Below are 26430 nucleotides of genomic sequence, written 5' to 3'. Positions count from 1 at the left end.
ACATACCTTACAGGTTGTTGAAAAGATGCAATGAGGCTATGCATGTAACTTGTATAGAATTGTGCCTGGCAGAGATGGGCACACTTGGGCCATGATTGGGAGCTGCCCTTCTGCTGTCGTGATTGTACTCAGCAGAACGGCCCTTCCCAGAGTAGCCCCACGTCACACCCTCTCCTACTCCCACCCATCCTTTTCTTTCCCCCAGGTCCTAGCTGGACTGCTGCACCTTGGCAATATCCAGTTTGCTACCTCCGAGGATGAAGCCCAGCCCTGCCAGCCGATGGATGATGCCAAGTGTGAGGGTCAGGGTGTGGGATAGGGCAGGCCCTGTCACGAAGGTAGCCAGCATTGCTAGGGTTGGGTGGAAGGTCGGATGGTGAAAATTGGAATCTGATGCCCTTGCTTATGCCACCCACCATAGGGCCTGGCCCTGGATCATTTACTCCTCACCCTGTCTGGTGAGGCAGACAGTATCGTCCCCATCTTAAAAATGAGAAAATGAGTCAGAGGTTTGTAAAGTGATTTGTCCTGTACATGGCAGTATGGACTGGTACATGGAAGTGCTGGGTTTGAGTTCTGACTGCCACTTATGGAGTCCTTTGGTGAGTCACTTCACTGATCAGAACTTAGGTTTCTTCTGTCCAGTTGGGCAAGTCATGGTCCCGCTGTGATGACTTCACAGTGCCTCGTGAAGAGGACTGGATGGAGAGTGATTTGCCTAAAGAGGATTTGCCCCTCCCAGACTCTGTCAGGACGGCAGCCTCGCTGCTGGGGCTCCCAGAGGACGTGCTGCTGGAGACGGTGCAGATTAGAACCATCAGGGCAGGCAGGCAGCAGCAGGTGTTCCGGAAGCCCTGCCCCCGAGCCGAGTGTGACACCCGTAGAGACTGCCTGGCCAAACTGATCTATGCACGGTGAGCAGTTACTCTGGCCCCTGTCCTCCCAACAAGTGCTCTTCCTGTCCAGGGTTGGGCCAGACAGCATCAGGCAATAGGCACAGGCCCAGGGTGGGGGATAAGACAGACTGGTTCCTCTCCCTGTTCCTCAAACCCCTGGACACAGCAGGGCACAGCTCCCAGGTTTTCCCAAGCAGCACCTGTGGCCTCTTTCTGAGTGGGAAAGTTGCTAAATTCCTGGCCAGAATTCAGCTCATTATTAAAGTTCTGGAGGCTGCTTTAGCTTCAGCAAGGTGAAGAGAGCCTGCTCAGCTCTCTGCTGGCAAGGCAGGCCCCAAAGGTGATCTAGAGCCTTTGCAGTTCCTGCTTCAGATCCTTGGCTGAATGGGCCTCTCTGTCTCCCTGTGCCTTTGTACATCACCTAGGAGTTTGATAGATTGTGGTAAAGCCAGAGGCTCAGCCCACAGCATGTAGCACAGTGGTGGAGGTGGGGTCCTGGCCTTTTCTGGTAGGTTACATGGGTACCTTCACCCTCTGGCCATGTGGTTAAGGATGATTTCTCACCTTGAGTTCTGAGATTCTTCAGCGGGCCTTGTAAGGGCTTCAGGGGCCCAGAATCCTCTGAGATGAGCCAGAATGAGTGTATGTGTGTGCATGTGCACATGAGACCTTGGGCACCTTTCTGGGGAGAGGGTCCCCTGCTTTCATAAACGCCACAAAGAGCCAAGAGCCTGAGAAGCTCTGCTGGGGGAACCAGATCATCTGAGTTGAAAATGGTCCAGGGCAGCTGAGGCCAGACTAAATCCATTTCAGCAAGAGACTAGTTACCACTGCCTCAAAGCTAATTTCAGGACACAATTTGAGGTCAAAGACTTTTAAAGCCTTTGCCTACAAGTCACTCCAAGATGAGCAGATAAAGTGTGATGAACACAGATAGAGTGAGCTTCCGACCACAGGACATTTGCACAGCCCCTGTTGCAAAAAGAGCCAGTTTATTTACTGAAGTGAAAAAAGTTGCAGAGCAATTACTTTAAGAAAAATCGTGAGGAAGAAACCCCTGTATAGTGTTGTACGTGTCAGTGTCTTGTGTGGTAGTCTCATCTTCTCTGGGCTGGGGCCAGTTCTAGAGTGGAGGATGCCATTGTTGACCTCGGGACTGGGGGCCCACTTGTGCAGAACTACGTCGGGGTATGGTGGGGCCTTGAGCCCTGGGCTCCACAGGTGGAGTTTTGCAGGGGTGTTCAATGAACTCAGTTATTTACAAACCACACCCAGGCCCATCTGCCCATTCTCAAGACACCAGCTGGGTCTCGAGCCATGTGACTGATGTAGACCCATTCCCTGCCCAGCCTAGGAGTTGAGCTTGTCCTGTGCTCAATCTTCCCGGAAGAACATGCCAGGTTTGTGTGTACCTGGGAACATGCATGCCCATAGCCTGCATCTGTAGTAGGTCAAGACGTGGTGATGGGCTGGAAGCAAGAGGAGAGGATTTGGCCTTTGACCTGTCAGGCTCAGAATACGAGGGCCCCCCAGGGTATAGCATCCTGATGGGGGGAGCAATTTTACCACCCCTTTGACTCAGCCAGACCTTCTCTCACCAGAGTCCACTCTCTTCCCCCAACAGGCTGTTTGACTGGCTGGTATCAGTGATCAACAGCAGCATCTGTGCAGACACTGACTCATGGACCACTTTCATAGGTAGCAAGGCCTCACTGTGCTGGGAGCACTCCAGAAAAAGAGCAATAAGGCCCTGGATGGAGAGGCAGGAGCCCTGGGTCCACTGTGTGACTCTGGGCAGTTCCTTTCCCTTTTTTGTCTCCTCCTGCATCTGCCTGCCAGCATAGGGCAAGATCTCTGCATAGGGTGAGATCTCTGCTCTCCTGCACCCACATCTGAGCAGTCCATAACTCTCCAGACAGGCTTAACAGTGCCTTGTCTGAAAGAGCCCTTTTTCTCCCCAGAGACCCAGCTCTAATTGTAGGAGAGTAGTGGGGGTTGGGGAAAAGAGCTGGATTAGAAGGGACTTTGGAGGCTGGCACCGTGGCTCACACCTGTAATCCCAACATTTTGGGAGGCCAAAGCGGGAGGATCACTGGAGGCCAGGAGTTGGAGACCAGCCTGGGCAATATAGCAAGACCCCATCTCAAAGAAATTAGCCAGCATGGTGCTACATGCCTGTGGTCCCAGCTACTCAGGAGACCGAGGTGGGAGGATCACTTTTTTTTTTTTTTTTTTTTTTTTTTTTTTTTTTTTTTGAGACGGAGTCTCGCTCTGTCGCCCAGGCTGGAGTGCAGTGGCGCAATCTCGGCTCACTGCAAGCTCCGCCTCCCGGGTTCACGCCATTCTCCTGCCTCAGCCTCTCCGAGTAGCTGGGACTACAGGCGCCCGCCACCACACCCGGCTAATTTTTTTGTATTTTTAGTAGAGACGGGGTTTCATCGTGGTCTCGATCTCCCGACCTCGTGATCCACCCGCCTCGGCCTCCCAAAGTGCTGGGATTACAAGCGTGAGCCACCGCGCCCAGCCGGGAGGATCACTTTAGCCCAACAGTTTGAGGTTTCTGTGAGCTGTGATCACACCACTGCACTCCAGCCTGGGCAACATAGCAAGACCCTATCTCGGGGGGAAAAAAAAAGACTTGGGGGACATGACTGAGGGAGGTCAACACGGTTGTAACTAGGTGGGACAGTCAGTTATAGGAGGAAATAAAGCTTAAAGGTACAAGTGCAGTTTGCTCATGGAATGGTGGAATTCTAGGCAACAAATTGGCTGGTGAGACGAATGCCCTCCAAACTAGATTTAACACAGAAAATGTTCCCTGGGACCTGGTTTCCTCACAGGAGGTGCCTATCAGAACCAGAGAATTCAGACTCAAAAATGGGTCTGATGCTCTGGGCTGTCTTCACACTTCATTTAGGTTTCCTGCTTGCTCTGAGCCCTACAGGGGAATGGGGTGGAGATGGGAGCCACCTTGGGTGGAGGGTGGGGAGGGTATGTTCTGCCCACCACAGGTGTCATGCTCACTCAGCCTCATGCCCAGGCTGCCAGGTATAAGGCATTGGCAGGGGCCTAGCCACCCTGGGTTCCTTGGTCCCCTATTCCCCATCTGCTCCCTGCAGTGGCCCCATGGGTTCTCTGCCATCCTTCCAGGCCTGCTGGATGTGTATGGATTTGAGTCATTTCCTGACAACAGTCTGGAACAGTTGTGCATCAACTACGCCAATGAGAAGCTGCAGCAGCACTTTGTGGCTCACTACCTAAGGGCCCAGCAGGTGAGGGGTGGGGTGAGCAGGAAGCAGGTCCTTTTGGATCCTCAATCCCTTCCTGACCTTCCAGCCCCAGTCCAGGTTCTGGTTAGAAGGCTTTTGTTCCTTCTTATTTTATTTTTAATTGACAAATAATAATTGCACATATGGAATACAATGTAATGTTTTGATATACTTTTGTTTCTTTGATGCTGTTCTGGAATACACTGTGGTACCGAGGCCAGCCGCGGATGGCCCGTCAGGACATCAGACCACAGCTGCCTTCTCCCACCCCATCCCACCTTGTTCTTTAGGAGGAATACGCAGTTGAGGGCCTGGAGTGGTCATTCGTCAACTACCAGGACAACCAGTCCTGTTTGGATCTCATTGAGGGAAGCCCCATCAGCATCTGCTCCCTCATAAATGAGGTGGGGAGGTCAGCTAAGGAGCCGAGCACCAGAGTTGGCCTTTGGGTTTTCTGGGGCCTTGATGATTATCCTGTTTCCTCTCTGTGCCTCTCTCCTCCCAGTCTGCCAGATAGATCTGCTCACTGCTATATTTCCTCCCTGTTGGGGACACTATGATGCCTGTGTGATGTCTGCTGTCATGGGGGTCACAGGGTGGGGACAGTGAGGGTTGTGGTGAGACACTCTCATGTATGTGGCTGACCCCCTGTTCCCATCCCACAGGAATGCCGCCTCAATCGACCAAGCAGCGCAGCCCAGCTCCAGACACGCATTGAGACTGCCCTGGCAGGCAGCCCCTGCCTGGGCCACAATAAGCTCAGCCGGGAGCCCAGCTTCATTGTGGTGCATTATGCGGGGCCTGTGCGGTACCACACAGCAGGCCTGGTGGAGAAGAACAAGGTACGGGCTGGGCCATGCCCTGTGGGGCCTGCGAGAAACGAGATGCTGGGTCTTTGCTATGCAGACGTAGTAGTTTCCGATCGTGAGTCCTTTCTCTCCTGAACCTCCTCCCAGAATCCAGAATCACTATCTTGGGCCCACCTGTCTGAGGTCTCCACTAGTCAAGCATGACCCGCCTGGAGATAACCCATGTTAGACTGGATCTCCAGGTCTCTGGTTGTCCAGTGGACCTTCTCTTGGACTCGGGCCCTGTCCTACCTGGAAGCCCTGTCATCTGCGGCTTGGGTGGGCAGTGGATGGCCCTGGGCAGAAGCTCCACCTGCCCTCACTGCTGCTCTTGCCATTTCCCAGTAGGACCCTATCCCACCTGAGCTGACCAGGCTCCTGCAGCAATCCCAGGACCCCCTGCTCATGGGGCTGTTTCCTACTAACCCCAAAGAGAAGACCCAGGAGGAACCCTCTGGCCAGAGCAGGGCCCCTGTGTTGACCGTGGTGTCCAAGTTCAAGGTGGGTCTGATATGCTGATTGGTTCACTCCACAGTCTCACAAATATTTATTGAGCACCTGCCAGGATCGGTTCTGTTTGTTGGGGAGCAGTGGCAAGTCAAGTAGATGTGGTCTCAGTCCCCTGGAGTTTATACTTCAGTGTGGAAGACAGAAACAGTAGACAAATAGGCTATCAGGTATAATATGATGGGAAGCCTAGGGGCCTATGGGGGCACTATGCAGCCTCTCACACCCTGCCAGTGGGATGCTCATGGGAAGAGGATCAGCTACATGAGCTTGTTTGACCTGGCTCATCCCCAGCTGTCTAGCTTCCTGCTCTAACCCTACCCTCACTCACTTCTCTCACATCATCTGCTTTCTACTACCTGTCAGTCCTTGCATGTACTGCCCCACCTTCCTGGGATACTCTTGACCACTGCCCCATCAGCTCCACCTCACTCCCATCCTCCACGCCCCTTTTCCTAGTTTAGTCCTTCTCATCCTTCAGACTTTAGCTTTATCACCACCTCCTTAAGGAGGCACCTGGAAAACCAAGTTTGATTAGCACCTTCCTACCCAGCCTCAGACACACCCCCGAGGGTGTTCATCCAACATGTGTGGCCCATTGGACTGAGCTCTGACATGGCAGCAGGCAGCCTGTGGCACAGCCTCCAGCACACAGGATGAGCTGAGTGGTAACAGTTGTTGCTGGACGAATGGCAAGAAGTTTTGAGATTGTTCTTTTCTAAGAAGATTGCTCTGGGGAGAAGTGGGGAGGGGAAAGAGGAGGAGATTGGATTCAGGGAGACCAGTCAGGGAGGGTCACAGGTTTAGAAGGGTCCCTTAAGACAGAGGTGAGGAGCATGGGAAGTCGAGAGAGGAATGTGCTCTGAGCCTGCTCATTGACAGCCTGCAGCAGTCATCCCTGCACAGGAGATTCCTGGTCTCAAGATCATGGAAGGGCCCGCTGGAGGCATTTGATGTAGTTACTAACCAGAGCCCAGTTGATGGCCCTGGGCAGCCCCTCTCCCTGCTTAATCCCATGGTCTCTCATCTGCAGGCCTCACTGGAGCAGCTTCTGCAGGTCCTACACAGCACCACGCCCCACTACATTCGCTGCATCAAGCCCAACAGCCAGGGCCAGGCTCAGACCTTCCTCCAAGAGGAGGTAATTAACACCGGGCCAAAGCTGCTTTGCACCAAGCCCCATCTGGCCAAGGCCCTGGAAAGATGAAGGGCAGGACATCTGCTCCAAATGGAGTGAACAGAGGTGGTCTCTCCGGCCAGGCCTGACATGAGAGAGGACCCATCTCCCTTGCTGTGGCAGGGCAGGCATGTATGGTTGTGTGGTCTGTGCATAGTAGCCTAGCCAGGGAGGCAAGTTCCAGTGCATCTTGTTTTTTTGAGCCATGTACCCTGATGAGAGACTGAAGCTGCCCAGAGGAATGGGTGTCTCTTGTGATTAGCTGAAAGTCTGTGTCACCATACAGTCCCCGCACGGTGCAGCCATTTCTCACTGGAGGTATCATTTTTTTCTTTTTTTTTTTTGAGACCGACCCTCACTCTGTCACCCAGGCTGGAGTGCAGTGATGCAATCTCAGCTCACTGCAACTTCCACCTCCCAAGTTCAAGTGATTCTCTTGCCTCAGTCTTCCAAATGGCTGGGATTACAGGTACGCACCACCACACCCGGCTCCCGGCTAATTTTTGTATTTTTAGTAGAGATGGGGTTTCACCATGTTAGCCAGGCTGGTCTCGAACTCCTGACCTCAGGTGATCTGCCCACCTCAGCATCCCAAAGTGCTGGGATTACAGGCGTGAGCAGCCACCACACTCAGCCGGTATCATTTTTTTCTAATCTAACAAAAGCACTCTAGCCAGCAGCTGCCCTTTTCTTGGGGTTTCAGGTTCTGAGGGATGTGGATGAAGGGTGAATGCTGGGCAGTGCTGAAGGTGTGGCCTGGTAGATGTGGCCTTCAGGTTTGTAGCCAGAACAACTCAGCTCTGTGGTAAAGACCTGGGTTCAGGTCACAGAAGAATCTTCATAGTATAATCTTCCCTGCCTCTCAGCTGTGAACCACCCTCTAATGCCTGCAGACAATGAAAACAATCCAAACTGGAAATTTGCCTGGGCTGGGTTGTGTGGTAGTGAGACTACACTGAGGGCAGGGTGAGACAGAGCCAGGACATCACTTGCCTCAGCTGTATCAGAAGCCACGCGTCGGATGAGGGGGACTTGGGACCACCAGGACCCTTTCTAGCAGGGAGATTTGTTTTCAAGGTCCCTCAGTTTCTCACTGCCCCAAGGAGATACCCCCATTAGCCAAGCCTTGGGAGAGCCTGCAGCTCGGCACTGGCCAGGGCCTAAGAAGAAGGGCCAAGAGAATGGCATTTCTGGCCTGCTGGCCCCATGCTGCAGGTGCCTGCCCTGTCTCCCCACCCTTGCAGGTCCTGAGCCAGCTGGAGGCCTGTGGCCTCGTGGAGACCATCCATATCAGTGCTGCTGGCTTCCCCATCCGGTGAGTGGGCTCGATCATGGCACAGTGCAGGGCCAGTACAGAGTGGGGCTCAGGACTCATCGGGCAAGAGCCTGCCCAACCCAGAGTGAGACGTGGAGATGAAGAGAAAGAGGCTGGTCTGTAGAAGTCAACTGGGAACTAGGGAGCAGCACCCATTCGTTTATCCATTCACTTATTGTACACTATTTTGTACCCAGCTGATGGCTGTGACAAAAGCCACATTGGTGCAATGTTGGGGACAGAAGCCATACTCAGGAGGGCTGACAAGCAATTGGGAGGAAGTGCAGATATCAGGTGCCATTAGCTATCTGAGAAGTGTTGCCCTGATGGGGAGCAGGGAGATCTGGGGGAGGCAGAGGAGACTGTGGGGTCAGAGAGGTCAGAGGGGAGATGTGGCCAAGCATGTCTGCATCATAGGAGTGGTCCAATTGTTTGGGGAGAGGCCTGTCAGCCCCTTTGGAGGGAGGCATCCAGCAAATCCCTTGCTAACACAAGAGATGCTTTGTGTTGGTAGACCAAGGCAGCAGGGAGAGCAGACCCATTTTAAATGGTCTTTATGGGCTTCCAACTAAGTGATCCTAGAAATGGCTTCAAAACCACATTCACATTCAGTGGGGATACTCGGGGAGGGCAGCACCGTTCTGTGTTGTTGAGCTGATTAAATAGAATAACTTCTGTTGAGCCCTGAGCCATGTACCTGGCTCACAGATGAAGTAATTCTCTCCTGCCTGCTTTGGCTTCCAGGGTCTCTCACCAAAACTTTGTAGAACGATACAAGTTACTAAGAAGGCTTCGTCCTCGCACATCCTCTGGCCCCCGCAGCCCATATCCTGCCAAATGGCTCCCTGGTGAGTGGGACCCATGAGTTAGTCATTTGTGCAACCACAATTTACTGACCATCTACCCTGTGCCCTGTCTCAGGGCTAGGGGCTGGGGCTTACTGGTGAATAAAACACAGCCCTGGTTTTGGTTCAGTGGGGGAAACAGATTCAGAAAAGACAAATAGTGTGGAAAGTGGAAAGGCAGAGCTATGAGCAGGATGCTGTGGGTGGTGCTAGGGAGGTGTGAATTGGGGAAGGCTTCCTGGAGGAGGTAGTATCTGAGAATAGATTGGATTAGCCAGGTGACGGGTGGTCCACATGACAGATGTAATCTGAACAAAGGCCTAGAGGCTTGAGGCAGGAGTGTGGGTATGAGGAACTCCAGACCGTTCTGTGTTGCTGGTTCATTGAGGCAGAGAACTGGGGCAGGTGAGGCTGGAGTGGCAGGTAGGGCTCCATCAAGGAATCTGGACTTTATTCTCTGGGCAGATGAGCAGGCATTGCAGGGGAGGGAGCAAATGATTCTATCAGCCTCACACTTTCTGGACACTACTCTGGGGGCACCATGGAGGGCCGTGGGAGTGAGGCTGCAAAGTTGCCCCAATAGAGAGAAACAAGAAATATGGGCACAGTCAGGAAATGTTTGTTGGAAGAAACTGGTCGGTCTTGGTAGGGCCTTGACTAGATGTAGAGGGAGAGGAAAGGAGTAAATTAACTTAGCCTGGGCAGTGAGGAAAAGCAAGAGGAAAACAGGTTCAGGGAGGCTGAAGAGCCCGGGCATGGGTGACTTGTCCTGCAGGTCCAGTGGAGAAGTCTGCAAGGCACTTAGGCAGGCTTTAGTCTCAAGGGAAAGATCTGGAGGCCCTTATATGGGGGTTGTCAGCATGCAGATAAAAGAGAGGCTGTGGGAGCCACAGGGCCCGGGCCCAGACACAGGCAGAGGGAGAACAGGCCAAGGACAGGCTGCTGGGGGGGCCCCGCCTCGGCAAGACCCCAGCCCAGCACCGCTGCCCTTCCCACCCAGCCTTACCCTGGGCCCCTCACAGCCGTTGGGGCAATCCTGCTTTGTCTCCTCCCCTCCTGGGCAGTTTTCACTTTCCTTTCACCCTTTCTCCTTTCTTCTCCCTCTCCATGGTTTGTTGTCCTGTTCCGTATCTCTTGCCCAAAGCTCTTCTGGCCCCTGGTTGATTTTGCTGCTGTTTCTCATCTGTGGTGTCTCCTTTGGCAGCCTCTGTCTCCAGAGAGGCACTGGGCAGCTAAGGTGGTCAGAGCCCTCAGGTAAACCCTGCCTCTCCAGGAGTCAGCCCTGCGAGCTGCGGGAGGGCAGGCAGTGGGACGCGGGACCTTTGCAGGGCTGGGATTTTTTAAATTTATTTTTTAATTTATTCTTTTTATTTGCAGTAGAAGATTCCCAAACTAAGGGCTGGGATTGGATCTCCCTTTTCCCATACATGGTGGGGAGTTGAGGGGTTGGGGCTGAGGGCCTATTTGGCCCTCAGGATGTATGTTTGTGGCCTTGGAAACAAATGCTGGCTGAGCAGCCTGGGATTCCAAGCTTGGAAGGAGTCACCCTTCCAGGTGTCAAGCACCCTCTGCCAGCCTGCCCAAAGGGACTCATGGCAGTAGAGGCTGTGGGACACCCCAGGACACACAGGCGCAAGTGGGTATTCCAAGGCTCCACAGAACAGCCAGCACCCTGAGGGACAATAGAGAGGCTGTTTGTGGCCTCCTCCAAAAGAAGAACGAGGAGAAAATAGCTAGAGCCAAGAACAGCAGGAAAGAGACCTGTAGAGTGCTAGGGAGGCCAAAGACAGTTTCTTCAGGCCACAGAGGCATGTAGAGATGACCATGCACTGATGGGGCCATCTCCCTCCCCCAGAATGGTGTCCACACAGCGAGGAAGCCACACTTGAACCTCTCATCCAGGACATTCTCCACACTCTGCCGGTCCTAACTCAGGCAGCAGCCATACCTGGTGACTCGGCTGAGGTCATGCCAGCCCCCATGCACTGTGGCAGGACCAAGGTGTTCATGACTGACTCCATGGTGAGCTGGTTTGGGGATGAGGAGGTTACAGAGGCAAGCAGTGTGCTCTCCTCAGCAAGAGGGGGTAGGGGGAGAAGAGGCTGCCCTCAATGGATGCCTTTTCTCCCAGCTGGAGCTTCTGGAATGCGGGCGTGCCCGGGTGCTGGAGCAGTGTGCGCGCTGCATCCAGGGTGGCTGGAGGCGACACCGGCACCGAGAGCAGGAGCGGCAGCGGCGGGCCACCATGCTCATCCAGGCAGGTAGATGGACAGGTCACCTGTCAGCACTGCACACAGACCCCACAGGATGTTGGTTTCCTTTGAAACATAGCTTGTCAAGTCCCCATCTCCTGAAGCTGTGTCCCAGCCTGAAGAGATGGATGGCATGTCCCTGTGGTGTGCTGCGATTCAAATTCCCTGTCCCCCTCACCCATAACGTGTCTCCAGTTCAATGGAAACCAAGTCACTCCACAAACAAAGGTGCTCTGTAAGAAGTGGAGGCTAAACGTTGTCTTTAATTCCTCTTTCTCAGACCCTGACAGCTGTTTAGGCCAACTTTTTTTCCCTTTATGACAACTCAAACCATTACCTGCTGGGCTCTAGGGCTGGAATGAATTTAAGGAGAAGGTAAAAACCAAAAGGAGTTCATCAAATGAAAAGATGTATTAACCAACATGTTCATAGTGGTCTTATTTTGAAAAGGAAAAGTGTTAGAACCCAGATGTCGAACAGTGGTGACGTCATGGCCAAATGATGGACTGGACCATCCCTATGATGCACTAAGTGTTTTTGAAGAATATTATAAATTTAATGGAGAACCACTTCCAAAATGTATTCATACCTAGATGCCAAACTACATATTAAGGGCGATGCCATCCTTGTAAGGTGTGTTTCTGTGTTTGTAGGCATTAAAAAATTATATAAGGAAGCTGGGCACAGTAGTTTGCTCCTGTAATCCCAGCATTTTGGGAGGCTGAGGTGGGAGGATCACTTGAGCCCAGGAATTTGATACCAGCCGGGCAACATGGCAAAACCCTTTCTCTACTAAAAATACAAATATTAGCCAAGCGTGGTAGTATGCATCTATAATCCTAGCTACTCAGGAGGCTGAGGCAGGAGGATCACCTCAACCCAGGAGGCAGAGGTTGCAGTGAGCTGAGATTGCACCATTGTACTCCAGCCTGGGTGACAGAGCAAGACTTTCTCAAAAAAACAAAACAAAACAAAAAAAAACACAACATAATTAACCGTGCCTGTGGTCCCAGTTACTCCAGAGGCTGAGGCAAGAGGATTGCTTGAGCCTGGGAGATTGAAGCTACAGCCTTACTGAGGCTAGAATAAGCTGTTCGTGCCACTGCACTCCAGCCTGGGCAAGATCCTGTCTCAAAAAAAAAAGAAATGAAACAAAAATGCTGAAATTGTAGAGAAGGGAATAAAAATTACCACCATCTATCAATTGTATCAGTGTTTGGGTATATGGTGATGTGAGATCAGGGATGCATAAAGCGAACAAATTCAACTGAGGATTTAAAAAAAAAAAAAAAACAGACAGTTTTTAAAGGCACAGATAATCCAGACCCCTCCCATTCCCTGGGTGCTGACCTGGACCCAGCCTGAGAAGGGAAGTGACTGCTGGGCCCTCAGCCAGTCCTTCTCCCCAATGCCCCTTCACTGTGTTGTGTAGATGTATTCAAGCGTGTGGGCAGTGTAAGGGATGTTTAAAAGCCAATTTTACCTTATGTATTGATTTTTAGAACCTTATTTGTAGCAATTTATTGAAATAAAAACATATTTGAAACTTTGACAGCAACTGTGGTGCTGCTGCAGCCAGGTCACTGACAGCTCTCATGGCCCCTTTATTAAATTCTCTTTCCTGTTTCTGGGCAAACCTCTTAGCCGTTCGTTCCTGGTTAACTCGGAAACACATCCAGAGGCTGCATGCAGCTGCCACAGTCATCAAGCGTGCATGGCAGAAGTGGAGAGTAAGTAAGACCCAAGAAGTCGGGGTGGGCAGTGGATCAATTTTGGGGACCAGATGGATCCGAGTGGGAATGCTGGCTCTGCCACTGCAATGCAGGTGGCCTTGGGCAGGTTGTTCAGCCTCTGAGCTTCATATTCCTCGTGTATGCAGTGGGCACAGTAACACCTACCCTGCAGGGTGGTTATGAAGGTAAAGAGTGGTATAAGCAACTCTGGGAATATACCAAACTCTGGGATGTACACTTTAGAAGACTGGGTTTTATGGCATATCAGTTATATCTTGATGGATTGTCATCTTGTTTTCAAGTAGCATATGTAAGGCCTAAGCACAATTGCCTGGGGTGTATAGACTTGCCATGTGGAACCAGTTTGGTTCAGGGCAGCCAGCTGTTTGCAACCAGGTGCCTTCAGTTCACCTTGTTAAGATGATTTGTTAAAGACAGTTTTGATTTCCATTTTCTGCTAAGAGGGCTAGATAAATCTAAAGCTATAAAGGGATGTTTATAAAGCTATAAAGGGATGTTTGCTTTTTAAGATCAGAATGGCCTGCCTTGCTGCTAAAGAGCTGGATGGTGTGGAAGAAGAACACTTCTCTCAAGCTCCCTGTTCCCTGAGCACCTCGCCGTTGCAGACAAGGCTCCTGGAGGCAATAATCCGCCTCTGGCCCCTGGGACTGGTCCTGGCCAATACAGCTATGGGTGTAGGCAGCTTTCAGAGGAAATTAGTGCTCTGGGCCTGCCTCCAGCTCCCCAGGGGCAGCCCCAGTAGCTACACTGTCCAGACAGCACAAGACCAGGCTGGTGTCACGTCCATCCGAGCGCTGCCTCAGGTACGTGTGTGGGATGGCCACGACAGCTTTGTTCCTGAGAACAGTAGGAGCAAAGCCTACAAGTTCACAGTGGGAGTGAGAGTGAGGCTGGGACAAGATCCGTCCCTAACCCTACTGGGTAAACCAGAGGCCTGCACGTCCCAACCAGCTGCAGGTTTGGATTATTTGTTATAACTGGGAATATTCCAGAGCCCTTTATCTTTTTAAAAACTGCTTCTTATTTCAGCATCTCTAAATCTTTTAGTCCCATTTCCAAATGCAATGCTGCGTTTCTAGCAAGCTCCCAGCTGATTCTGATGCTCCATGAACCACACTGTGAGAACCAAGGCTTTGGATGAGTCAGGAGCAGGAGGTGATGAAAGTTTAGCTTAGGGCCTGGAGTGGTGGCTCACGCCTATAATCCCAGCACTTTGGGAAGCCGAGGCGGGTGTATCACCTGAGGTCAGGAGTTCAAGACCAGCCTGGTCAACATGGGGAAACCCCATTTCTACTAAAAATACAAAAATTGGTTGGACGTAGTGGCAGGTGCCTGTAGTCCCAGCTACCCAGGAGGCTGAGGCACGAGAATTGCTTGAATCTGGGAGGGAGAGGTTGCAGTGGGCCGAGATTGCACCACTGCACTCCAGCCTGGGTGACAGGACGAGAGTCCGTCCAAAAAAAAAAAAAAAACTTTGGCTTAGGGTAATAATAGGTCAATTACAGTAAAGAGGAAAAATTCACGAGACATAGCAAAAAAGAAACTACCCAAGACTTGAGAGCAAATAATCTAATTAGTCCCACATCACAACTTTGGTTGTGAGGAGTTTGTTACCTCAAATGGCACTGGATTTGGCACCATGTTTTCCTCAAATTGTATTGCTTGTTTTTCTCCTTTTCTAGCTGACGAAATGACAAGCAGGGTCAGTGGTCCAAGTTCTCTGTGGGTTTTTTTTTTTTTTCATGTTATTTAATTTTTTGAGATGGAGTCTCATTCTGTTGCCCAGGACGGAGTGCAGTGGGTTTAAGCGATTCTCCTGCCTCAGCCTCCCGAATAGCTGGGACTACAGGGCATGTGCCACCATGCCTGGCTATATTTTTTTTTTTTGTATTTTTAAGAGACGGGGTTTCACCATATTGGCCAGGCTGGTCTCGAACTCCTGACCTCAAGTGATCCGCCTGCCTTGCCCTCCCAAAGTGCTGGGATTACAGGTGTGAGCCACTGTGCCCAGCTGTTTTTATATAAGCATCCAGGGAAAAGTCAGCCAGCACACTCAGGAAGTCAGTGTCACTCAGGGCTTTGTGAGTCACCCCAGTAAGCCAGGCCTCATAGAATAAAGTGGCCGAGGAAAGGTGAAAATGTGTTGCACTGGGAGGTAGAACCCCAGGGTCTGGGTCCTGGATCTGCCTCATTCACTGGATGGTCTTGGCTAAGACACATTTTCTCGGAGTCTGTCTATAAAATAGGCTAATACTCAACCTACTGCATGGAGCCACAGCAAGGAGTAAGTGAAATGACAAGGCCGAAGGAAACAATTTCCATTCAGAGGAATTACTATAGGCCTTAATCTGGATGAAATCTCCCATGAAAACACACAGGCCTGCTAAACAGAAGGGTAAATGTTTTGCTCTTCTGGCTTTAAGCAGTCATAGGAATGTGACAGACATTCCTCTTAGGGAGCACCTCCTCCTAGGGTTTCCTCATCTGTCTCACACTGAGTGGATGTAATGCTATTTTAATCCTGCTGTGGCCCCCAATACTAGTACTTGTCCATACCTCCTTGCATTTTTAGGGTCTGCTCTGTGGGGTTCTGTTAGGCCCTGGCACTCCCAGGAACTGGTGCTAAAGCTGCATCTCTCTCCCCTCTAGGGATCGATAAAGTTTCACTGCAGAAAGTCTCCACTGCGGTATGCTGACATCCGCCCTGAACCTTCGCGCTACAGCGTTACAGGCTTTAATCAGATTCTGCTGGAAAGACACAGGCTGATCCACATGTGACCTCTTCTGCCTTCGCTGGGCTGGGGTGATCCTTGGTGCCTTTGTTTCCACAAGGCCTTTAACTGCCCCCTGCCTTGCCAAAGACATTTAATCAGCACACAGCTGCCAGACTATTCCCACAGTGCTCCAAATGCACATGAACAACAGTGATGGCTCCAGCCTTTGAGCCAGGGCCCTGTGCCCATTGTGTCAGTGGGCGCCTGGGGCTCCAGGCTACATCAAGCACTGATGGTGTCAGGGCTGGTAGTTACCAAACCAGGGTTAAGAAACACCAGGGCCACGTTTCACTACCTTCACAGATCAAACTCAGCAGCAGTCATGACTGTCTGTCACTACACTGGGGACCCCAATTCCACATAAGCACTTTTGGAAGAAAACAGCCAAAGTTGGCCTAAAATTGGCGCTGGAATTTGGGCTGGGGAAAATTTTGTGGTTATTTCCTTTAAAAAAGAACAAAACTTTAGTATTTAATTAGTTGATTTATTTAATGTAATTTCAAACAATTAAAGTATGAATAATGCAATGTACAGTAGAATCACATCTTTTGATTTTATTAACACTGACCAAGTTTAACTCCATATGAAGTGTAAAGCTTGATATCATTTATGATGTCTATCAACTGTACCAAAAGTAAGACATTTAAAAACAACCATCTGAATGTCAAGTTTTCTCTCCATAAAGGACTTGCCACCTTAAGGACCCCATGTCTGCCTGAAACATGAGCCACATCAATGCCGGTAAAGGCCTGCATAACCTAGTCTGCATCCTGGAAACCTCTTTTGCCTGAGTGCCCCCCGCCCCCCCATCCCCACTAGCTGGTCTCCTGGGAGAGGGAGCAGGCAGGCTCTGGGAGTCAAGCACACGCTTGAGCAAGCAGCATAATAATCCATCTTAAGAATCCTCATTCTGGGATGGCTCCACAATTCCTAAACAGCAGTCTGCAAACTCCACAAACAAGGGTTCTTGCATGTAAGCTCTCATGAGCTTTGCTTTGTCTTCCCCCTGATCGAGGTTGACCATCAACTGCCTGAGGTGTGGATTGAGCAATAAGCTTCTTAATGTTGCAGATTCCCCTAAAAATTAACAAGAAAAGAAGCCAATCTGAATTCAAGTGGAAACACATGGAGATGGCTGAAAAGTGAAGAAATATTTCAAGTGTAATAAACTATGAGCAAGGCGTGGTGGCTCATGCCTGTAATACCAGCAATTAGGGAGGTCAAGGTGGGCAGATCGCTTGAGCTCAGGAGTTCAAGACCAGCCTGGGCAACATGGCGAGACCCCACCTCTATAAAATGAAAGGTAAGATCGGCATATCAAACTATTTCCACATTAAATGCAGTAACAGATACCAGTTCTTGGTATCTTTGTAAATATTGTAACTTCGTGCCACTTCAGCTAAGAAAAAAATGCTTTATCAGCACAATCACAAAGCAAATAGTAGCATTAAGCTGCTGGCATGTTTTCTTTCTTTTTAACCATAAAAGTTGCCATTGGTGAAGACAGCTATACGAAATACTCTGAATGATGTCTAAGCATGCGATTTGGCATGCAGCAGCACCAGTAGCAGGGAACCAACAATAATACCTGCATGGTACTTTACAATCTGTAAAATTTTTCACACCTATTACCAGCTCAGCTCCAAACTCAGTCAACGAATCATTACCATGAGACTTAAGTGCAAAGCATAACCTTTTAACATGATTCTATGAAATGGGAAGAATGAAATTAACAGACACCATGCATATGTAACAGAATGTTGTAAGGACTGAATAAGCAGTGCTACAAAAATGGCAACACCTGTTTCCCCCTAAATCAAATCATGTGATAACCAGTTCACGTTAAGGGCTGGACTGTGAGCTGAGCACTGGGGATCTGGGAATACAGGACCCTGCTGTACAAATCGTTACGTGAGAGACAAATTATCATGAAATGTAACAGTGATTTATTACTAGTAAGTCCAAGTTGCTATGGGAAACCAAAAAAGTGCCTAATTCTGAAAGAGACACAAAAGGTCAAGAAAAGCTTAGCTGAGCGAAGAAAACTTGAACCAAGGCTTGAAGGAGGAGCAGAATTTTGCCAACCCACAAGACCAGCAGGATTCCAGGCAGAAGGAATGGTGTGGGCAGGCTGGGAGGTGTGAAACCCTGTATGTTTACAGATTATGTGGCTAGATAGTAAGAGCCCTACATGCCATACTTATTCAAGGATTTAATAACTTTTTAAAAAATCACAATCCTTACAACACAGTAAATGTATCTCAACGATTGACAAATAAGCATAGCACAGACTTACCTAAATTCTTTAAATTCTGCAAAGAAACTCTGTCTTCTTCCTCATCACTATTGAGAAAATCAGCTATAGAGTCGTCATCATCATCTAAGGAATACAAAACAGTCAATGACTCATGACTAAAAAGGAGGCCTGGGCACCAGATTTTAACCACTACTTTAACAGGATAAAAATGTGTGCACGCACATGTGATAGTGATAGGGGTATTCAAGCAGGTACAGACAAAAATCCTCCAGAGTTTGTGACTATACTAACACTCCTTTTTTAGAAGAGGGAGGCTAAGTGAAAGAATTGGTGATTTTAACAAATGCACCCTAGTGTTCACATCCTTACTGTATACGTGGTCCTGTGGTCTTTAGGCTTAGACCTCGGTTGTCTAATAACTTACTACCCATCCCTACCTCAACATGGCTCCAACCCTGTGATAGGCCAATTAACTGGATGCTGTGTAAAAACCAGCCAAGCAGAATCTCCTGTGCTTTCAGCATGGGCAGAAACTGCTGGCAGTGCCTGAACCCAACCTGGAAATTTCTCAAAGGGCAAAAATGGGCCATGCCTTTGGAGTGAATGTTCAATACCTCTTTGGTGGCACCAGAGGGGCTGCTTTCAGAGCCTGGCATGGTACATGACACCCAGGAGGTATTAAAGAACATTCAGATGACTGGACGGATGGGTCAACAGCCCACTACTGCTATGAACCCCCAGCAGCAGTGAGATGATCTAGGACAAAGAAAGCCTCTGGCCTGAGCTGAGCTCAGGTGAACTGACAGCCCCAGCCAGATTCAGGGAGGGAGACCAGCAGCTATGGGTTAGAGAAGGCTCCTGCCAGCAGGGCCCACCGCAAACCCCCAAACCACAGCCATGGCCTTTCTCATCTGTCTTCTGCCTATTTTTCTTCTCCTGAATACTGCTTTCAGGCTGTTGCCTCAGTATCACCCATGACGACATGGCCCCACTCCTGATGCTCAGGGCTAAGGAAGCTGTTGCTTCCCAATGAAGCTATTGTTCTGGATTCCCTGACCAGCCCCACTCTCCACTTTTCCTTCCTTTCGACTTATTCTATGTGAAGTCCCTGTAGATTTGTTTGAAGTCAACCAACCCACCTTTGTTTTCCACAGGCTTTATGGTTTTGGTAGGAAGAGCTGATCTTATTTTTTTCTCAACAGGACGAGTTTCAGGGTTGCATTGTTCTGAAAAAGACACAAATCCCAGGCCCACATTACCGCCGTTTCAACGACAAGGCTGCATCTTCCCACCAAGCTAGCATCTAGGTAGGAAGCAAGTGTCTGGGGTAAGGGATGTGGGTGGGTGCCCAGGAATGTGGAAGAAGTGAGAGATCAAAGCAAGAGGGAGGTTAAGGAAAACCGCCAGCAGGCTGAGAAAGCAGGACTCATTCATGCACCCCAAGAACCTGTCCCCATCCTCCCTACCCTGCCAAATCTTACAAAATTCTCACCACAATTAACTGGGGTGTTTGAAATAGCTGCTGTAAACCAGATACCAGATGGGATAAAACTAGAGGCAAAACAACCGAAGAACTTACAAAGTCAACAGGCCGGCTGTGCTGGCTCACGCCTGTAATCCTAACACTCGGAGGCCAAGGTGGGAGGATCATTTGAGCCCAGGAGTTTGAGACCAGCCTGGGCAACCTAGCAAGACTATGTATCTACAAAAAATAAAAAAAAATCATCCAGGCATGGTGGTACATGCATGTGGTCTCAGCTACTTGGGAGGCTGAGGCAGGAGGATCACTTAAGCTCAGTGTGTCAAGGCTGCAGTGAGCTGTGATTGTGCCACTGCACTCCAGCCTGGGTGACAGAGAATCAACAGAACATGAAGTCACAGGAAAGGGTTCTGAGGACATAAAGGCAGGACCAGATTGTAGAGACTTAAAATGTAGATTTGACAATATGCTATGGAAAGGTTCTAGTCAGGTAGGTGGCAGTTACAACAGCTGCTAGTGACTTAAGTGCCAAGCACTGTGCCAGGTACACAGTGAGATACATAGTGGCTCAATGAACCTTTACAAAGCCCCCATGACATGGAGACTGTTAATTCCACTTACAGATGAAAGGAATAAATTTTCTTGTAATAAACTTGTCCACTGGGGTCCACAGCTAGTAAGTAGCAGAGGCAGATTTGGAATCCAGGTCTAACTTTACGGCTATGCTATATGTGTATGGAACACAGGAGGGACTGAAGGAGAGGTGAATTTTCTGGGTTGTACTTGACCCCAAAATACATTTGTGTCTAAGGGGCTCAAAAAGAGGCTGAAGCTAAAGAGTTGGATGTCAGCAAGAAAAAAAAAAGTTTAAAGTGAAAGAGAGATCACCTACCTAGGAATAAAAGTCAAGGACCAAATTTCAAGAGAGAGATCTAGCAAAAGGAAGGAGAGGCTGGGCAGAGTGGCTCCTGCTTGTAATCCCAGCAATTTGGGAGGTTGAGGCAGGAGGATTGCTTAAGCCCAGGAGTCCAAGACCAGCCTAGGCAATACAGCGAGACTCTGTCTCTACGAAAAATAAAGTTTGTCTCCATTACTCAGGAGGCTAAGGTGGGAGGATCACTTGGGCCCAGGAGGCCAAGGGTGCAGTGAGCTGTGATCACGCCACTGCACTCCATCCTGGGCAAAAGAGCAAGACCCTGTCTCAAAAAGAAAAAAAAGAAAACAAGGAGAATCTACAGCTATGCCACCCTGAATGCACCCTATCTCATCTGACCTCAGAAGCTATAATAGGGTCAGGCCTCGTTAGGACTTCTAAGGGAGAAAGGGAGGAGAGAATACCACAGATCGGTATCTTCCCAGCCTCCAAAGAATATCAAGAAAGAAGAAGCCAAACACAGCAGATACTCATAGGAATCAAGAAAGATGACAGGCTGGGCATGGGTAGCTCACGTCTATAATCCCAATGCTTTGGGAGGCCAAGGTGGAAGAATCACTTGAGCCCAGGAATTCAAGACCAGCCCAGGCAATACAGTGAGCCTTCATCTGCACAAAAATTAAAATCAAATAAGCCAGGCATGGTGGCACACGCCTGCAGTCCCAACTACTTGGGAGGCTGAGGTAGGAGGATTGCCTGAGCCCAGGAAGTCAAGGCTATACTGAGCAACACTGCACTCCAGCCTGGGTGACAGAGCGAGACTTTGTTGCAAAAAAATAAAAATAAAAAGACAAATGAAAAGTGTACAACAGGGCCGGGCGCGGTGGCTCACGCCTGTAATCCCAGCACTTTGGGAGGCTGAGGCGGGTGGATCACGAGGTCAGGAGATCGAGACCATCCTGGCTAACACGGTGAAACCCCGTCTCTACTAAAAATACAAAAAAAAATTAGCCGGGCGAGGTGGCAGGCGCCTGTAGTCCCAGCTACGCGGGAGGCTGAGGCAGGAGAATGGCGTGAACCCCGGGGGGGCGGAGCCTGCAGTGAGCCGAGATCACGCCACTGCACTCCAGCCTGGGTTGAAAGAGCGAGACTCCGTCTCAAAAAAAAAAAAAAAAAAAAAAGAAAAGTGTACAACAGATGTGGCTATTAGAAATTTCTGATAAAAATTATTCTTTATTAAATACCACTTTAACACTGCCTATAGCAGCAACAAAGGCAAAATTAATGTAAATATCCACCAATAAGAAAAATAAATATCAAAATGACCATACTACCCAAAGTAATCTACAGAGTCAATGCAATCCCTATCAAATTACCAATGATACTATTCACAGAAATTTCAAAAAAAAATTCTAAAATTAATATGGAACCACAAAAGACCCCCAATAGCCAAAGCAATCCTGAGCAAACAGAACAAGGCTGGAGGCATCACCACTACTTGGCCTCGAAATATACTACAAAGCTATAATATCTAAACGGCATGGTACTAGCATAAAAATAGACACATAGATCAATGGAATAGAATAGAGAACCCAGATATAAATTCACACATTTACAGCCAACTGACTTTTCACAAAGGCACCAAGAGCATATACTGGGAAAAAAACCACTCTTCAATAAATGGTACTGGAAAAATAGGATAACTGTAAGGATAACCATATGCAGAAGAATGAAACTAGATCCTTATCTGTCACCATATATAAACATCAAAATGGATTAAAGACCTAAATGTAAGACCTGAAACTACTACAGGAAAACACAGGGGAAATGCTTCAGGACATTGGTCTAGGCAAAGATTTTATGAATAAAATCTCAAAAACACAGGCAACAAAAGCAAAAATAGGCAAATGGAATTCTATGACACAAAAAAGCTTCTGTACAACAAAGGAAACAACAGAGTGAAGAGACAACCTGTAGGATGGGAGAAAATATTTGCAAAATATTCACTTGACAAAGGGTTAATATCTAGAATACACAAGGAGCTCAACAGCAAAAAAAAAAAAATTAAGTGGACAAATGGGCCGGGCATGGTGGCTCACACCTGTAATCCCAGCCCTTTGGGAGGCCGAGGCAGGTGGATCACCTGAGGTCAAAAGCTCAAGACCAGCCTGGCCAACATGGTGAAACCTCGTCTCTACTAAAAATACAAAAATCAGCCAGCAGGCACCTGTAATCCCAGCTACTCTGGAGGCTGAGGCAGCAGAATCACTTGAACCCCGGAAGCGGCGGTTGCAGTAAGCAGAGACTGCACCATTGTACTCCAGCCTGGGCGACAAGAGCAAGACTCCGTCTCAAAAAAAAACAAAAATGGGCAAATGACCCAAACAGACACTTCTCAAAAGAAGACATACAAATGGCCAACAAGTACATGAAAAAATGTTCAACATCACTAATCATTAGGGACATGCAAGTCAAGACCACAATGAGATACCATCTCACCACAGTAAGAATGGCTATTATCAAAAAGAAAAAAAATCACATGTTGGCAAGGATGTGGAGAAAAGGGAACTCTTATACACTGCACTGTTATTGGAAATGTAAACTGGTATAGTCATTATGGAAAACAGCATGGAGGTTCCTAAAAAAACTACGAATAGAGAACTACCATATGATCCAGCAATCCCACTACTGCGTATTATATCCAAAGGAAATGAAATCAGTCTGCCGAAGAGATACCTGCACTCCTGCGTTTACTGCTAGTCACAATAGCCAAGATATGGAATCCACCTAAGAATCCACCAACAGATGGATAAAGAAATGTGGTACATATACACACTGGATATTAGCCATAAAATACCATGAAATCCTGTCACTTGCAGCAACATGGATGAGCCCAAAGGACATCATGTTAAGTGAAATAAGCCAGGCACAGAAAGATGTTCTTGTTAACACGTGGATGCTAAGCAAGTTGACTTCACAGAAGTAGAGGGCAGAATAGTGGTAACTAGAGGCTGGGAAGAGTAGAGGGTAGGGGGCTGGGGAGAAGTTGGTTAATGGATACAAAATTACAGCCAGATGGGAGGAGTAAGTTCTAGTGTTACACAGTACCTTAGTGTGACCATGTTGGCAGCAATTTATTTTTTATTTATTTATGTTTTTTTTGAGACGGAGTCTTGCTGTGTCGCCCAGGCTGGAGTGCAGTGGCGCAATCTTGGCTCACTGCAAGCTCTGCCTCCCGGGTTCACGCCATTCTCCGGCCTCAGCCTCCCGAGTAGCTGGGACTACAGGCGCCCGCCACTACGCCCGGCTAATTTTTTGTATTTTTAGTAGAGACGGGGTTTCACCGCGTTAGCCAGGATGGTCTCGATCTCCTGACCTTGTGATCCGCCCACCTCGGCCTCCCAAAGTGCTGGGATTACAGGCGTGACCCACCGCGCCCCGCCTACGTGAAACTTTTTTTTTTTCTTTTTTTTTCCAGACTGAGTCTAGCTCTGTAGCCCAGGATGGAGTGCAGTGGTGCGATCTCGGCTGACTGCAACCTCTGCCTCCCGGGTTCAAGCGATTCTCCTGCCTCAGCCTCCTGCGTAGCTGGGATTACAGGCGCACGCCACCTCGCCCGGCTAATTTTTGTATTCTTAGTAGAGACGGAGTTTCACCATGTTGGCCAGGCTGGTCTCGAACTCCTGGGCTCAGGTGATCCACCCGCCTTGGCCTCTCAAAGTGCCGGGATCACAGGCGTGAGCCACCGCGCCCGGCCAGGTCACTTCTTTTTGACTGTACAAAAGTGTGTTCACATCATACAAAGAACTTACTTGGTTCTTTTTTTCTCTTAACAAATCAAGGACTTCTCCTTGTATTGTACATGGACTTACCTCTTTGTTTCTAACAAGACATTATTTACACGAGTGAAAATATTGTTAAACTTAGCGCAGTTTCAGCCAAATGGTGAGGGGCTACATCAGAATACTGAGGAAGAAACTGCTAGGGTAGACCTCGGTGGGAAAAGCAATCGGTAACTATTTCTAAGCAAGGAAGAGTAGCACGCAGCAGGAGGAGAGGGGTAGAAGAAAGGCTACTGACCAAAACCCTGAGAGCGATTACAGGCAGGGACAACAGAAGGAACTGTCCAACACACAGGAACAGGCCTATAACACCAGGGACCAAGTCAGAGGAAGCAAGGTTCCTGCAGAACCCGCGGAGACCCGAGGCGGGAAAGGAAGCGCAGCCCAAGGGTCCACGCCCCCAAGACAGAGGCTGGACGTGGGGGCTGCCCCGTGCGCAGAGGGGACCGAGGGCTGGCGGGGACGGGGCTCACCTTTGTGCTTCTGGAAGCAGGCTACCGAGCAGCTGTAACAACAGAGGCCACAGGCTGCGTCAGCCCCGAGGGTCCGCGGCCCCTCCAGCAGCCCGCCGGCTCCCGCCCGGCCTCCCGCCCTCCCGCAGTGGCCGGACACCCGCGCCCCCGGACCCCGCGACCTCCCCGCTCACTAGGGCACGCGGCAGGCTGGACAGCGGTATTTAGGCTTCTCCAAGCAGATCACGCAGACGACGGTGCTACATTTGAGCGACGCCATGGTCTTGTGGAAGGAGACTGCTTCCCGTGCCGCCGGGCGCCTCTCACGCAGCCGCGCTCGCGTGCACGCCCTTTTTTTCCGTTTCCTAAACGGGGACCAATCAGCGCTCAGCAGGTAGGCAAAAGCAATGGACTGATCCTGCTCACTCTTCCAGTCCTCGTAAGTAGAGCGTCGATACACTCGATGTGCACCTAGTAGCTGCGTCCCAGGTTTTCCTTGATTAGATCATAGCGTCGAAGAACTTGTTATGTAGCCCAGTCCCTGTCCCTGTGCGGCCGTGTGGCTTGGAGCAAGCCATCTTGCAAGACACTGTCCAGGTGTGTTGCCCCGCATGTTAAAAAGAAAACAATAGGTGGAACTAAACGTCCTTTACTTTCTGGCTGGGACTTCCTGAATCTTGCAGGGACATTGGGGTTCGTCCGCCCATCTCATCTGCTTATTCTTGGCAAAGGACAAGTCCAGACATTGGGCGAACCAGAATCGGTTGGATCACGCAGTAGACAGGAACCTGCCCTTCCCAACCTAGGCCATTTGTCACTGGGGAAAGAAAGATGAGCCTGAACACTGGCAAATGTTTGAGCTCCAACTGTGAGCCCTTCAGTGCTGGGGCCCCCGCTGGGTCTTCTAATGAAGAAGTCGTCTCTGTCCTCTGGGAACTTAATGCTTAGAGTGAAAGTAGGAAGGGGAAACGGGGAGGAAAGAGACTCACTCTTAGAGTCCTGCTGTTGCTACCCTGCACCTGCACGCCCCTGAGAGTGAGTGCTTCTTAAATTTTGCACTCTAGGCTCCTCATACCTCCCCCTAGTCCCGGAAGCTAATTGACCAGGAAGCAGGCCAGTGACCACTAGTCCCAAGATGGTGATCTCAGGCAGATGAGTCTGGATAGATGGGCTATGATGGGACTTGAATGCCACCACAAAATTTAGGTTTAAACAAAGTCACGTTTTTTGTTTTTTAAGGAAATTTGCTTGCAGCTAGGCATGGCCCAGCCTTACCTTAGCTCCTATCCTACCTGCACTGGGCTCTCTCAGGGCCATAAATCACCCTTACTCCCAAGTGCCTCCTCTTCTGTGTTGGCTGTTCAGCCTTCAGGGTCCCTCTTCAATAAACGTGTCTGCAGGGATGTATCTGCAACAACCAAGGTAGTGGTTTGAACCTTGGCTCAACCCCCTCCCTGGCTGTGTGACTTGGAGGGGTTGGTTACCCCCTCTGAGCTCCCTCATCTATTAAAGTGGATGTTTGGGCCTACTTTCCTGAGCTGTTGTAAAGCAGAGAGGAGACCATGTGCAAAAAGTTTTGTAATCAGAAGTGCTACGTGATATCTAGAAAGAATCTTAACTCTCATGGACCTCCATCTGGACGGCATGAATGTAGGTCCCAGGCCCCAAGCCATGCTCCTCCAAAACGGTTCTGCCATCTGCTTCTTGAGTGGGAAGTGAGTAATTATCCTTCCTTTGGGCGTGGCGACCCAGTCCAGTCCTCAGTGCTGAAGCTGTTGGGCCCTCTGGCCACCTGCCTGTCCTGCTTGCAGTTGCCCCAGCCTCCAACTTCTGCCCAGGACGCAGCCTAGAATCCAAAATGGGTCCACACAGGCCCAGTAACCCGCAG

At 49.6% G+C, this 26430-nt stretch overlaps 2 protein-coding genes across 2 annotated transcripts in view; one reads left to right on the top strand and one right to left on the bottom strand.

Annotated features, from left to right (window-relative positions):
• MYO19 (myosin XIX) overlaps positions 1–16290 on the top strand; it is a 40352-nt gene extending 24062 nt beyond the window's left edge. Inside the window, 16 exon segments of the mRNA XM_030807970.1 lie at positions 206–296; positions 743–914; positions 2521–2594; positions 4047–4168; positions 4456–4569; positions 4831–5007; positions 5362–5514; positions 6554–6661; positions 7942–8012; positions 8757–8860; positions 10713–10879; positions 10989–11118; positions 12754–12839; positions 13373–13666; positions 15513–15632; positions 15635–16290. Of these exon segments, the coding sequence (XP_030663830.1) occupies positions 206–296; positions 743–914; positions 2521–2594; positions 4047–4168; positions 4456–4569; positions 4831–5007; positions 5362–5514; positions 6554–6661; positions 7942–8012; positions 8757–8860; positions 10713–10879; positions 10989–11118; positions 12754–12839; positions 13373–13666; positions 15513–15632; positions 15635–15670 (2019 nt within the window). The 3' untranslated portion in view covers positions 15671–16290.
• On the bottom strand, positions 16106–25270 carry ZNHIT3 (zinc finger HIT-type containing 3). Its single transcript, XM_003278380.4, has 5 exons — positions 24737–25270; positions 24564–24595; positions 19034–19120; positions 17934–18017; positions 16106–16714 (listed from the first exon to the last, which is right to left on the bottom strand). Exons 1-5 carry the CDS (start codon positions 24820–24822, stop codon positions 16533–16535), a joined length of 471 nt encoding a protein of 156 aa, XP_003278428.1. The 5' UTR covers positions 24823–25270; the 3' UTR covers positions 16106–16532.
• Between the last annotated feature and the right edge of the window lie 1160 nt (positions 25271–26430).

The sequence above is a fragment of the Nomascus leucogenys genome, unplaced genomic scaffold, assembly GCF_006542625.1.
Source record: "Nomascus leucogenys isolate Asia unplaced genomic scaffold, Asia_NLE_v1 Super-Scaffold_258, whole genome shotgun sequence".
NCBI classification, from domain to species: domain Eukaryota; kingdom Metazoa; phylum Chordata; class Mammalia; order Primates; family Hylobatidae; genus Nomascus; species Nomascus leucogenys.
Note: the sequence above shows the minus strand (reverse complement) of the source record. Positions and strands in the feature narration are given on the sequence as shown.